Source organism: Apis cerana, linkage group LG1 (genome assembly GCF_029169275.1).
Source record: "Apis cerana isolate GH-2021 linkage group LG1, AcerK_1.0, whole genome shotgun sequence".
Lineage (NCBI taxonomy): Eukaryota > Metazoa > Arthropoda > Insecta > Hymenoptera > Apidae > Apis > Apis cerana.
Window position 1 is genome coordinate 5,198,437 of NC_083852.1, and position 12,662 is coordinate 5,211,098.

Here is a 12,662-nt window from a genome sequence, read left to right on the forward strand (position 1 = left end):
TATTATTCTGTCGTGCACAAGTTTTGGAAGACACTGAAATCACTTTTAAAATATTTCACTGACAATAAAAATCGTTGCACAAAATCATAAGTATTTGATCCGATCATTGAAGTATATTCCAAAATCGTCGGCGAATTATCGATCGCATAATGTTACTTCTGGTTATACACTTTTCGACAATGGCACTAAAATTACGAGAATGATCTTTTATTACAATGTTTAATTTAAAAATAAATAGTAAAATTTTTCTGAGAGATTTATTTTAAATACAATATTAATTGTGTTCCAGTAAATGGAAAGTAGTCCACCCTAAACTTCATTGCACGACGTCCAAATCCAACCGTACGGTTAATCAATTTTAACACTAAAACATTTCACTTGACTTCACTATTAGTTAATGAATATTATTTTTAATTAGTTATATCAGAAAAAAGTTAAGGAAAATTGACATAAACCTGTACCGACAGTTTTCTCGCGACACAATAAACGATCGCTTTTGCGCAGAGAAACGGCGGACCAGCCGTTTAGCCTCCGAAAATGTCGTCTGGCTTCAGGAACGTAACTATGTGTCAATATATTTTCTACAACTATGATTTTTTTTTAAATATATAAAATAGATTTTATAAATATGATAAAAGTAGATTTATTTAAAAATCAACATGTTTAAAAGATAATCGTAATTAAAATTTATTTAAATCTTTGTAATTTAATTATAACATAGTTAAGATAAAATATATATATTTTTTAAATGTATAATATATATATATATATATAAAATATATATATATATACGCATAAAAATATTGTATTTTATAAAAATTATTATTTTTTTAATCTCATATAATGCAAATAAATTTAGGTGAAAATAGTAATAGATACAACACTGCTAGTTGTGTGATTACTACATGCGTCACCGGAATCGATACATCTCGAACTCGAATCCCAAAGCGATATGATTGTCGATTCTACCATTCATTGACGTTGTAGGATGTCTATATTCTTTTCCACAGTAATTTAGATTAAACTTGAAATCGGTAGTGTACAAAAGTGAAATAATTATAAAGTTCTTGAATTGAATTTTTTTAACGAAAGATACTATAACTAAAAAAATTAATTTTTATACTTAATTTCAGATAACAGTGAAAGATAATTACAAACAAAAAAAAAAATGACAAAATCAGAGAATATTTTCTTATTTGTGCCTAATATTATTGGTAAATAAATATTTAGAATTTAATATTACATAATTTGTATTTAATTTTTATTTTTTTATATAACAATTTTATATAATTTTTATATTAGTTTAAATCAAAATAACTATTGTTAACATAATGTTAATATAATAAATTTGTATACAATTCACTTTTAAATTAAATAAAAAAAATAAATAATTATAAAGTTAAAAAAAAATCATATAAGATAAATATATTTCTACGTGAATATATATATGTATATGATATTAAAACTATTTTATTTTTATTAATTTAGAATTTTAAAGATTTTTATATAATTAATTAAAAAAAATTATATCTATAAAATAACAATTTTTTTTTATTATATTAATGAATTTTCTTTTAAAGCTAATAAAATATATGTATATTTATTCTTTATGATACGTTGAATAATTTTTATATTTAATCTTTTATGAATATCATAAAAATTATTTTTATATACATAAATTAAAAATGTAAAAAGTTTATTATATGATTATTGTTTCATAAAGTATATGATAAAAACAAGATTAATAGCATAGCACTTTAAAGTCTTCCTCTATTGATTTATACTAATTTAAAGAATAGCTTTTTTATATAATCTTTATTATTATTTATAGTAAAATAAAAAATGAATATTATTCAATTGACAATATAAGTTAAGAAATATTTATTGATAAATAAAAACATTAAAATATGTTTTACAAATATATATAAAAAAGCTATAATAAATAATTTGTAAAATTATAAAAAATCAAATATAATTAATGAATACTAATAATAATGTATAATAACAATAATAATATCTATATTAACAGGCTATGGCAGAGTGATTTTGGCTATCATATCTTTTTATTTCATGACAACTAATTATATTATTGCATCATGGTGTTATATTATAAGTGCACTATTAGATGCAATAGATGGTTATGCAGCAAGATATTTTAATCAAGGCACCAAATTTGGTGCTATGCTTGATCAATTAACTGATCGTATTGGTACCATGTGTCTTTTAGCTGCACTTTGTACATTTTATCCATCTTACTCATTTTGGTTTCAATTAAGTATGGCTATTGATATTAGTTGCCACTGGATATATTTGCATACGTAAGAAATTTTATTCAGATATACATAATATTATTACACAAAAATATAAAAAAATATATTATAGGTCTCTTTTACAAGGAAAAACAAGTCATAAATTTATTGATATGTCTGAAAATCCAATTATGAGGCTGTATTACACTAATCGTAAAGTTTTATTTTTTATGTGTGCTGGTAATGAAGCCTTTTATGCTGCATTATATCTCCTTTTCTTTACTGAAGGACCTACTTGTAAGTTATTATATATATTTTGTTTTGTACATATTAATAATGCTAGATATTATATTAAATATTGTAAAATATATTTTTTTTATTTCAGTTGTTGGTATAAGTTTATTTAGATTGGTAATGTATCTCTCTGCTCCTATAGCATTTATTAAAGCTGCTATCTCATTGTTACATGGATATATTTCCTGTATCAATTTAAGCATTATTGATCTCAAGGAAAGACAGGAACATTCAAAATTGAATTAAGTTATTGCATTTATTTAGCATATATTCAGATTAAATGTGATTAATGAATCTTCCTAATTTACTATTCTTTACATGCAAATATATAATTATATATTTACTAATTGATTTGATTAAATGTGCCATATTTGCATCTTGAGTTGATAAATAACAAAAAATAGATGATGCTAGTCAAAATTTATTTTAATAACAATAATAACAGTTATTTTAATAATAACAAATATATACATATTATACATTTTAAGAAATATATATTTTATGTATTTTATATTATATTAAAGTTAAAATCTTAAAATATTTAAACAAATATCAATTTAATCCAATAGATCTCATTATATTTTTATATATAATAATTAATTTTATATTTTTAAATAATGCATATAACTTAATAATTTTTTTGAAAAATAAATGTTGTAGAATGGCATTAGGAAAAGATTAATAAGTATATTAAATGTAATTGATTTTTAAATATTTTAATGTAATATTAAAAATATATTTCAGTTTATCAACTGTATATATTGTAGTTTTTGATGTATTTCATAGTTTATTGTTCATTGATGTATCTATAACATATAAATTTAATGGAAAAAATATATAAAATTTTGAGAAAATATTTAATAAATATATTTGTTCTTTATATAGTATTAATAATTATATATATATATATATATATATATATTATCATAATAACTATTAATATAAAATATTATAATCATATAAATCATTATGTATGAATAAAATATATAGTATGAATTATACTAACTAATTATACTAATTATATTATTAAATATTAATTATTATTAGAAGATTATTGCTGTATATAAAAAATTTTTTCATTTGTATTAATTTATTTATTATTATACAAATTTTTTAGCATTTAAATAAAGTTAAATTAAAAATTAAATAAAGTTTTTAGAAATTAAGAAAAGATAATCTATTACATTATGAAAATTTCATATAAAAATAATAATAAAAAATAAAAAAAATACAAGAAATTTCGATAACATTGCATCAAGCTACGAAATTTACAATATCTATGACAAAATTGATAAAAAATACAGTAATACAAAGTCTAATTCAAGTTCTTTTGTTCAGTGATATTTATAAAGTAGCTATTATTACTATCAAGACGTTCTGCTAAATCATTATAAAAACAACTGATAAATTATACAATGTGACACGTGTTTTCTGCAATGATAACTAAATTGTGTGGAATATATGCAGTAGACATTTCTATTGTGATGTTTATTATATTAATACAACTAATTATATGACAAATTTATGATGTACGACATTACTTAAATGACAAAATGACCAACTAACCTCAAAAATTTCGTTCTCATTCCCCCGTCATGACCAGTCATGTTTCGGCGCCATGTTAACACTTTAAACATTCGCGCATGTTGGAAAGTTCAGAATTCGTGCGAATTTCTTCTTGTCGTTAAATACTTTGAAATGTAACTTTCACCAACTATGTTTATTAAAATGAACAAAAACCTCTCACTTAGATAATCTTTATAGTTTACACTGCATTGAGATATACGAAACAAAGTACAATATTTATAAAAACAGATGAGAATTCTTCACCGGCTTACTATGGGATGATTCGCGATACGACAGCGCCAATGTCGTCAGCTGCCAGTAAAATGGCGGTTTTTCATCGATATTTGAATTTGCGATTAATCATTCTATTTTATATAAGATATTTTTAAATGTTATACAAAAGAGATATATAGAGATCAAATTTTATGATTTGTAGTGATAAATGATGATTTTGTGATTTTCATGTTTTATAAAATCTAATAATAATTTCGAATATGTATTTCAGATTTTAAAAACAAATAAAATATATTAAAATACACGCATTAATATTTATTAAGTTAAACTTAAATTGTTATTTTATTAACATTTAAGAAATTATAATTTTCTATATATATTTATGAAGAATAAAACATAAGTCAAAACATAAGTAGAATTTTTTTAATATTTATTTTCCAGTTTTTGATTTTCATAACATAAAACACTTATTGTTATTATTTTTACATAGATTCAAATCTCAGTATAAAAATATTATGATTAAAATATAATTATATTGATACATACCAAAAAGATTCTGTATAAAATATGCAAATATTATATACATTGCATACTAATCTTAAGATTTTCACAGAGTAACAAATAAAAAATTACAATTTGGTATATGAAAATAATGTGTTATTTATGAAAAAGTAATAATATGAAAATAATTTAGATTTACAACTTATCAATCAAAAAAATAATAGTTAAAAAGATTAAGAAAGAAAAATGCAGATTAGATCAAGATTAAAGAACAATTTAATTACTTACAGTAATTTATTACTCGCGTAATACTGTTATAAAATTTTCTGCAAAATTTAAATCTGCTCTTGAAGGATATACTAATTTCATATTACCTTCCATGTCTACCACTTTTACTTGTTCTATGACTAATTTATGATAATTTGAAGCATTTTCTTGTTCTGAGACACATCCTAAACCAAAAGTAACTAGTTCCTTTAAAAATTGATCTAATACATTCCTAATAAAAAAAAAAATAAAAGTACTCAAGTATAATCAGAATTATGTTAATTTTAATATTATTTTTAATAAAATTAATTAATTTAATAGTAAATATTAATTATAATTAATGAATTCTAATATTACCTGCAAATTTGATAAGATGAAGCACTGGTTACTTCTATTAATATTGCTTGGGTATTTATTGACATTTTTGTAATATCACTATTTGTTATAGGTGGAAATGATATCACTTGTTCTGAAGCATCTAACAAACAAGGAAAGTAAGGTTTACCTTCTAATAGATAAAGATATTTATGAATGCCAGAATATACATTGCGTTTTTTTTCTTTCCTTAAATTATCAGCTTCAGTTTGTAACTGTTTGAATAGTTCAGAACCAGTATAAACTTTATTGCGCATTAATGGCTTGATTTCTAATTCATTTGGTGGTTTTGCTGTATATGTTAAATCTCCTAAATATCAAACATGACATTAATGAAATGTATTTTTGTATATCTAAATTATTTTTATTGTTTTTCATATTTACCAGTGGTAATCAATTTTAAATCATGTGTAGCAATAGTAGCTGCATTTCTTTTTTCACATATGCCATCATGTAATTTAGTTTGAAGTTGAATAAATTTTTTAAAACTATCTTCTGTGAAGCTCATATTTCTAACAATACAAGCTGCAATGTAAGGTCTGATATTTTTCACATATTTTGTAACCTTAATTACTGGTGTATCATTTGCCATTTTTAATATTTTCATTTTGTGTGTCAAATTATCCATTACATTAGCATTATTTTCACTTTCTGATAATTTTTGTACCTTTTTTCCTTTTTTTGATTTTGAATTTGAATTAACAGAACCATCTTGTTTAGGACAATGCAATTTTACATATTCTAATATTTGTTTATTATGACATTGATCAACTAATTTTAATAATCTTTTGTCTGATAATGGATTTCCTTTTAACTGAAGTTCCTTGAGTTTATTACAATCACCAATCTCACCTGGAATGACTATATAAAAGAAAAAAAAATCAGATCAATTATATAAAATACATTGGATATATTTAGCATCATTTAACAAGAAATTACCTGAAATTCTATTGTTTGCTACATTTATTATTTTTAGAGATGGAAGCTGATTTATAATTGTAGGAATTTCTTTTATTTGATTTCCCATGACATAGATTTCAGAAAGATGAACCAATTCTGTATAGCACACATCAGGAAAATCTTCAAACTGATTGTTCGAAAGATCCAAAACAGTCAACTTAACATTATCAATTTGCGTAGGTAATGATTTCAAAAAATTTGAACTGAAGTTCATGGTTGTTAATTGTGGAAGTTTACCGATTTCATCTGGTAAAGACGTCAACTTGTTCCTAGAGCAATCGAGAACCTTTAGTTTTTCTAATTTCCCGATTGTGCTAGGTATCTTCGAAATCTCATTCGAATGCAATACCAATGTTGTTAGATTTTGCAATTTTTCAATTTCTTCTGACACTTCGTGTAAACATGTTTGAGTAATATTCAAATAATTCAAATGCTCTAGGTTAAATAAAGACTTGTCGAAGCCTCTTTTTTGAATCAATTCAGAAATTGCCGGACCTGACAACACTAATTCATGTTTATTCTCTGCAGCTGCAGTTTTGATTACATGCCATGAATTATCGAGCGTCATTATTATTAAGTATTAAATGAATTTTTAATAAAAGGGAAATGTTATTTACGTAGTTTCAAGGTTACTTGCCGGGTTGATCAATTTGAAACATGCGTTATACGATTATAACGACATCTATGTACATATACAATTTAAAAATTACGATTGAAAAGAATAAATGAATTTAAGACGAGACATCAAATAACCTAAATCTAATAAAAATTTTATAGATATATATATAATAAATAGTTTCCGCCATACATGATTTGATTAAACAATAATGATAAACATATTTTAGTAAATTAAACTATAAAAAGATTTTAATTTTATCTATGAATTATATTTTGATGTTTAATCATAAATATGAGCTTGATAAAAAGATAAAAAATGAATATTATTAATTAGCAATTTTAATTTGTTTAATGTGTTTAATTTGTAATAATTAAATTTATTTATGGTACATAATTATGTATTCTTTTCCTGTAATTATAAAAGAAAAAATTATTTTCATTTTTATCAAAATATATATATATATTATTATAAAATAAAAAAACATCTTAATATATTATATATATTTCAAAAATATATATATATACATATCTACATAGTACATATGATTAATTATTTAATCATTATTCTTAATTTCGAAAATTCTTTTTACAAAATTATTGAAATTTTAATTTTTTCTTCTTTTTTGAATTATTTTTAAATTTCGTAAATATTGACTTATATGCATATGTAAATAAGTATATGCATATGTAAAATTCCTAATAAATGCAAATTATTACTTGGAAGTTAGTACTTTAATTATCTAATTCGTATAATAGTAAAAAGGGTGTCATGTAAAAATTTATCTTTCAAATAAGTCTGTATATATTGAACCGGTTTTTTAAATATATTTTACTTTGATACAATTCTTTTTATCTTAGACGAATTATAATCTAGACTGAAATTACAAAAAGAATTTTAAATTTTAAATTTTCGTTGAAAACTAAACTACATTAAAATTTTAATATAATACGAAGAAATGAAAATACTGTTTTCAAATGAAATATTAATTATAACAATTATATTAATATATACAAAGAATCGAGCAAAAAGATAAGTATTTAAATATACTTATTTTCATTATCACATTAAACATTCTCTAATAGCTATTAAAAGATTCAACGGGGAAAGAGGTAATTTGACAGATATATACGATCATCATTACAATGATGTTTCAATGTAAAATTCCCAGTAAAAAGAAAAAAGTATCATAACCCATAACGAATATGATGTGGTACATAAGAAGAAAGTCTTTATTACTGACCTTCGAAGTTCATAGTCATCGTTGTGAAGGAACTGGCAAGGTCTATAGAAAATATCGAATAGCGATGATAGGAAGGAGTTATCCAACAAGATTTGCATCTGAATAAAGTGCGAAGGAGGATGTTAATTTCGACGTGAAAAAGCGACATGTAAATAATACTTTACTACTTCAAATGACCTATCAAGATTTTTAATTTAATCGTAACTTCTCTTCCGCATTTGTAAATGTTTTCGTTCTTTTTTTTTTATATTCAGAATTGAATCACATAGAAATTGTAATATATTTCGTATTTTTGTAATAAATAATAAAAGATATAAAAAGAAAGAATCAAATTTTTTATTTTTATTTCATTTTTTTTTATATTAAATTATATTATAAAATTTTAGTAATGTTATTATATATTAAAAATATAGAAGATAAGACACTAAAATATCAAAATTATAGTTTTATATATATGCTAAAATCTTTACATAGTACAGTGTATTATATATATATATACACAATATATTAAAAAAGAGATAGATTTGTCAATATTTTTTTATAACAGACAAACAAAATATAAATAATATTTATATAAAAATTTTTTATGCTTTCATAAATTTCATTCTATCATCCAATATCTTCCTTATAAAATTTCTCAAATGTATACGGGAAAAAAAAATGATTCAGAATTATGAATACGATATTATTTACAACCTCACCGATGACATTCGATGATTCCCTCCATGATCATCGTCCCATACATCAAAAATATCATAAAGCTTTGAGAAATCGACGAGTTCTCGACTTCCTGTTACCCAAAGTCCACTAGTTATCACCAACCGTCCCCGATCGTTTCCATATCAAGCGGAAGCATCGAGCAGATCCACGGGTGGGGTTTTTCAAGTGCGTATAAAATCAGGGAGAACCGGTGAATTTTCGCCAGTGGAATCAATTCCAACACCTTGCAAAGACGCTTCTAAATATTCTTTCGAATACGATACAACTCGTTATGAATTGTATATACTTTATCTCTTTTTCCGTTTTACTGGTTTCGGTATCAGCCTGGCCATTTCGTCGTCGAGACGTCTTCGACAATGCGGTGGACAGTCCTCACGGTGTGATCGCTCATCTACAACACTTTGGCGAAATGTTGTACCGGAATCCGGACAACGAAACTGGAGCCATTGTAGCGAATTGGCACGAGGGATGGGACCGCAACCCGGAAGAGTTGGGTAACTACGCGGAGGGTGATATTCTATTTCCGCCCCAGCTCGGCAAGAATGGACTTAAAGCGGAAGCTGCACGGTGGCCCGGTGGCGTGGTGCCGTATATGATTAGCCCTTATTTCGGTAAGTAATATCGCACGTTGGAAGCGAGAAAGGACGTCAATTTTTATTCCATTTTAAAAATTTAAAAAAATGGAATCTTTAATTTTACCTTCATGGATTTAAATTTTCTTTCAGAAAAATATATCGTCCATATTGTATAATTGTCCTTTCGTTTATTCTTAATTTATTCATCCTTAATTTTGAATTCTTTGTAAAGAAATTAATAGAGTAATTTGATACAATATATTTTTTAATTTTACTTCAGAATAAATGTAAATTTATGAAAATCTAGAAAAAAGAAGAAGGAATTGTTAATCGGATTGAATTACAGACACCGCTCAGAGAAACTTGATTTACGAAGCAATGAACGATTACCACAAGTACACGTGCATTAAATTCAAACCTTATACCGGTGAGGAGAGCGATTATATCAGGATCACGGCTGGCAATACTGGTTGTTGGAGCAGCGTGGGAAGAATCGGTGGCAAACAAGACGTGAATCTTCAGGTTCCAGGATGTTTACTGAAGAAAGGTACTGTGATACACGAACTGATGCACGCCATTGGTTTCCTGCACGAGCAGAGCAGATTTGAACGGGACGAGTATGTCACGATTCAGTGGAATAATATTTTGCGCAGTAAGTGGTTTTTCGAACGTGAAATTTTAAATTACAATTAATATTCCTAAAATGGATCATGTATCATTTATTTCCTACTAACATTTTATTTCAATAATTGTATCGTATGAGGTGTCTCATAAATGTTAAAAATAATAACCTCTATAACCTTATATTGCTTTATAATTATATATTATATAATATTATTATATTATATATATTAATAATATTATAACTTCTATAACTTAATATTGCTCGTCTTAAATTTCTTTTTAATTTAATTTTAATTTAAATTAGATTTAGAATTTTAGAGATGTAAAAAATTTTGATTTATTCCGATTCTTAAATTAATTACGAATTATTATAAAGTAACATTTTTTAAAATTTCAATTAAATATGAGTATAAATAAAATATCGTCGTTATTTATTTATTTAGATCATGCCGGAAATTTTGAAAAAGCCTCAAAGGAAACTACCGACGCGTTTGGGATTGGATACGATTATGGCAGCGTAATGCATTACTCCGCGAACGCGTTTTCCAGAAACGGACAACCCACCATAGTGCCAAAAGTGAGTAATACGATAAGTCGAAATTATCAAGGCCCCTTAAACTTTCTAACTTTAAACGATGTGGCTTCTCGAGATCTCGTAAATATACGAATGGTCTGTTAATAAAAATTTGATTTATGTCGATATCATGTTACGCGTGACACGTTGCTGTTTAAGGTTTTCTATAAATGATGATTATCTCTCTTTGAAGATCTCGTAAGTCTATTTTATATTTATGAGTTTGCAAACCTTGGAGAAGAAAGATAAATATGATAGCAATTAAAAGGCAATCGTATCTCATCAATTAAGTCAAGATTTTAGTATTTTGATAATTCTTTTTTTTTTTTATTTTAGTAATAAATATTTTTATGGCAATAAAATTCTGAAAATTGTTATTTTAAGTAATTGTAAATAAAAGTAACTAAGTTTTTTTCTTAAAATTTAAAATTACACTTACATTACTTGAGGATTGTAATCAACAAAGATTGAGAATCTTTCCTTCGAGTCGTTTATTTTTAACGATTTCATAACAATTTATCCTCTTTTTATTTTGTTTAAACTTTTACTTGAAAATTACGAAAAAATAATTAATGAAATTTTTGCAAAAAAAAAAGTCCACGTATGTATGTGCTGTGGATGTTCGTAGGAATCGGGCGGCCTTCTAAGTTTTATTGGCGAAATATTCCAGGGTGATTCGAGAGTTCAACTGGGTCAGAGAGAAGGATTCAGCAAAAGAGACATACAGAAAATTCGAAAAATGTACAAATGCAACAAACGCAGACGGAGTAGCTATTGATTGCGGGCAATCGAACGTTCCATTGCGGGTTTTTATTGGGGCGTAATAAAGTGAATCTAGTCTTACAATTTAGTATACATCACGCTATTTTTACAACTTCATCGATTAGGAAGGAATGAAAACGAACTGGATTTCGAAACGGAAATGGTAAATCGATAATGACGAGGATACGAGACTTGCATCCGGAAAAGAAGCTTTTTTTGTTTATAAGAGCGTTTATGTGAATTAGTATTTATGATAGTGATTAAGTAAATGTTGCTCGAGTTTAACAGTTTGTAATTATGTAATTATACGTACGATAAATAAATGTATTCTTCCTGAATTGGTTTTTTAATTTTAATACATTCACAAAAAGTATATATATATATCACAGTATATTTCTTAATATGTTTCTATAACATTCAATTATAAATATTATTTAGATATACTATTTATTAGAAAATTTATTACAATTATTAAATAGTAATAGTATTGTGAATATATATTCATTTCTTTAAAATGCATCAATATTAATTATTATGCTTTCATAATTAAAAAATTGGAATATATTATATTAATATAATATTATTCTGATAAGAAGAAAAATCTCGTAAATGTAGTAGGATTAACAGTATTGGCAAAATATTCTGGATTAAGACTAAACACGAACTGGGTCACAGAGATAAATTCAGTGAGAATATCCGAAAGACATACATATAAATGAAACGAATGCCAACAAAAGTAAAGATCGTTGCAGACAATGTCAAGTTTATATGAATTTGCTTGATAATTTTTAATTCGAATTTGATCTTGTGTTTCTGAAAATAAAATTATTTTTGAATTGTTCAAGATTATTGTAAATATGAAAATTTCATAATTTTAAAATTTTGTAATAAAATTTCATTTCATTGATGGCTCGCAAATAAAATTAAAAACGTTAAAATTAATCAATCATTTTATGTAAATATCAATTACTTATCTGTTCTAGAATCGAAAAATTATTTATCGCCAAGATTACTTTTATTTCACAATGACAAAAATCACCAATTCGAAGAATACATTAGACACACCTATAAACCAATTTTACTAAGAAGAATTATGTAAAAA

At 24.6% G+C, this 12,662-nt stretch overlaps 3 protein-coding genes across 5 annotated transcripts; 2 read left to right on the forward strand and 1 right to left on the reverse strand.

Moving 5' to 3' along the window:
* Positions 1 to 695: 695 nt before the first annotated feature.
* Positions 696 to 3,408, forward strand: LOC107994903 (CDP-diacylglycerol--inositol 3-phosphatidyltransferase). 2 transcript variants are annotated; one of them, XM_062079443.1, is made up of 5 exons: positions 696 to 1,034; positions 1,134 to 1,214; positions 2,030 to 2,318; positions 2,383 to 2,546; positions 2,635 to 3,408. In XM_062079443.1, the coding sequence occupies exons 2-5, from the start codon at positions 1,169 to 1,171 to the stop codon at positions 2,787 to 2,789; spliced, it is 654 nt and encodes a 217-aa protein (XP_061935427.1). In that variant the 5' UTR covers positions 696 to 1,034; positions 1,134 to 1,168; the 3' UTR covers positions 2,790 to 3,408. The 2 variants fall into 2 exon arrangements, with proteins under 2 accessions (XP_061935427.1, XP_016907525.2); XM_017052036.3 differs by lacking the exon at positions 696 to 1,034 and having other exon boundaries at positions 1,041 to 1,214.
* Positions 3,409 to 4,752: 1,344 nt separating this feature from the next.
* LOC107994701 (leucine-rich repeat-containing protein 47) lies at positions 4,753 to 7,777 on the reverse strand. Its single transcript, XM_017051715.3, has 4 exons — positions 6,426 to 7,777; positions 5,871 to 6,347; positions 5,469 to 5,796; positions 4,753 to 5,343 (listed from the first exon to the last, which is right to left on the reverse strand). Exons 1-4 carry the CDS (start codon positions 7,012 to 7,014, stop codon positions 5,142 to 5,144), a joined length of 1,596 nt encoding a protein of 531 aa, XP_016907204.1. The 5' UTR covers positions 7,015 to 7,777; the 3' UTR covers positions 4,753 to 5,141.
* A 1,519-nt stretch (positions 7,778 to 9,296) lies between these two features.
* LOC107994936 (zinc metalloproteinase nas-13-like) lies at positions 9,297 to 11,898 on the forward strand. 2 transcript variants are annotated; one of them, XM_017052107.3, is made up of 4 exons: positions 9,297 to 9,636; positions 9,947 to 10,252; positions 10,668 to 10,801; positions 11,427 to 11,898. In XM_017052107.3, exons 1-4 carry the CDS (start codon positions 9,297 to 9,299, stop codon positions 11,574 to 11,576), a joined length of 930 nt encoding a protein of 309 aa, XP_016907596.1. In that variant the 3' UTR covers positions 11,577 to 11,898. The 2 variants fall into 2 exon arrangements, with proteins under 2 accessions (XP_016907596.1, XP_016907597.1); XM_017052108.3 differs by having other exon boundaries at positions 11,469 to 11,898.
* Positions 11,899 to 12,662: the final 764 nt, after the last annotated feature.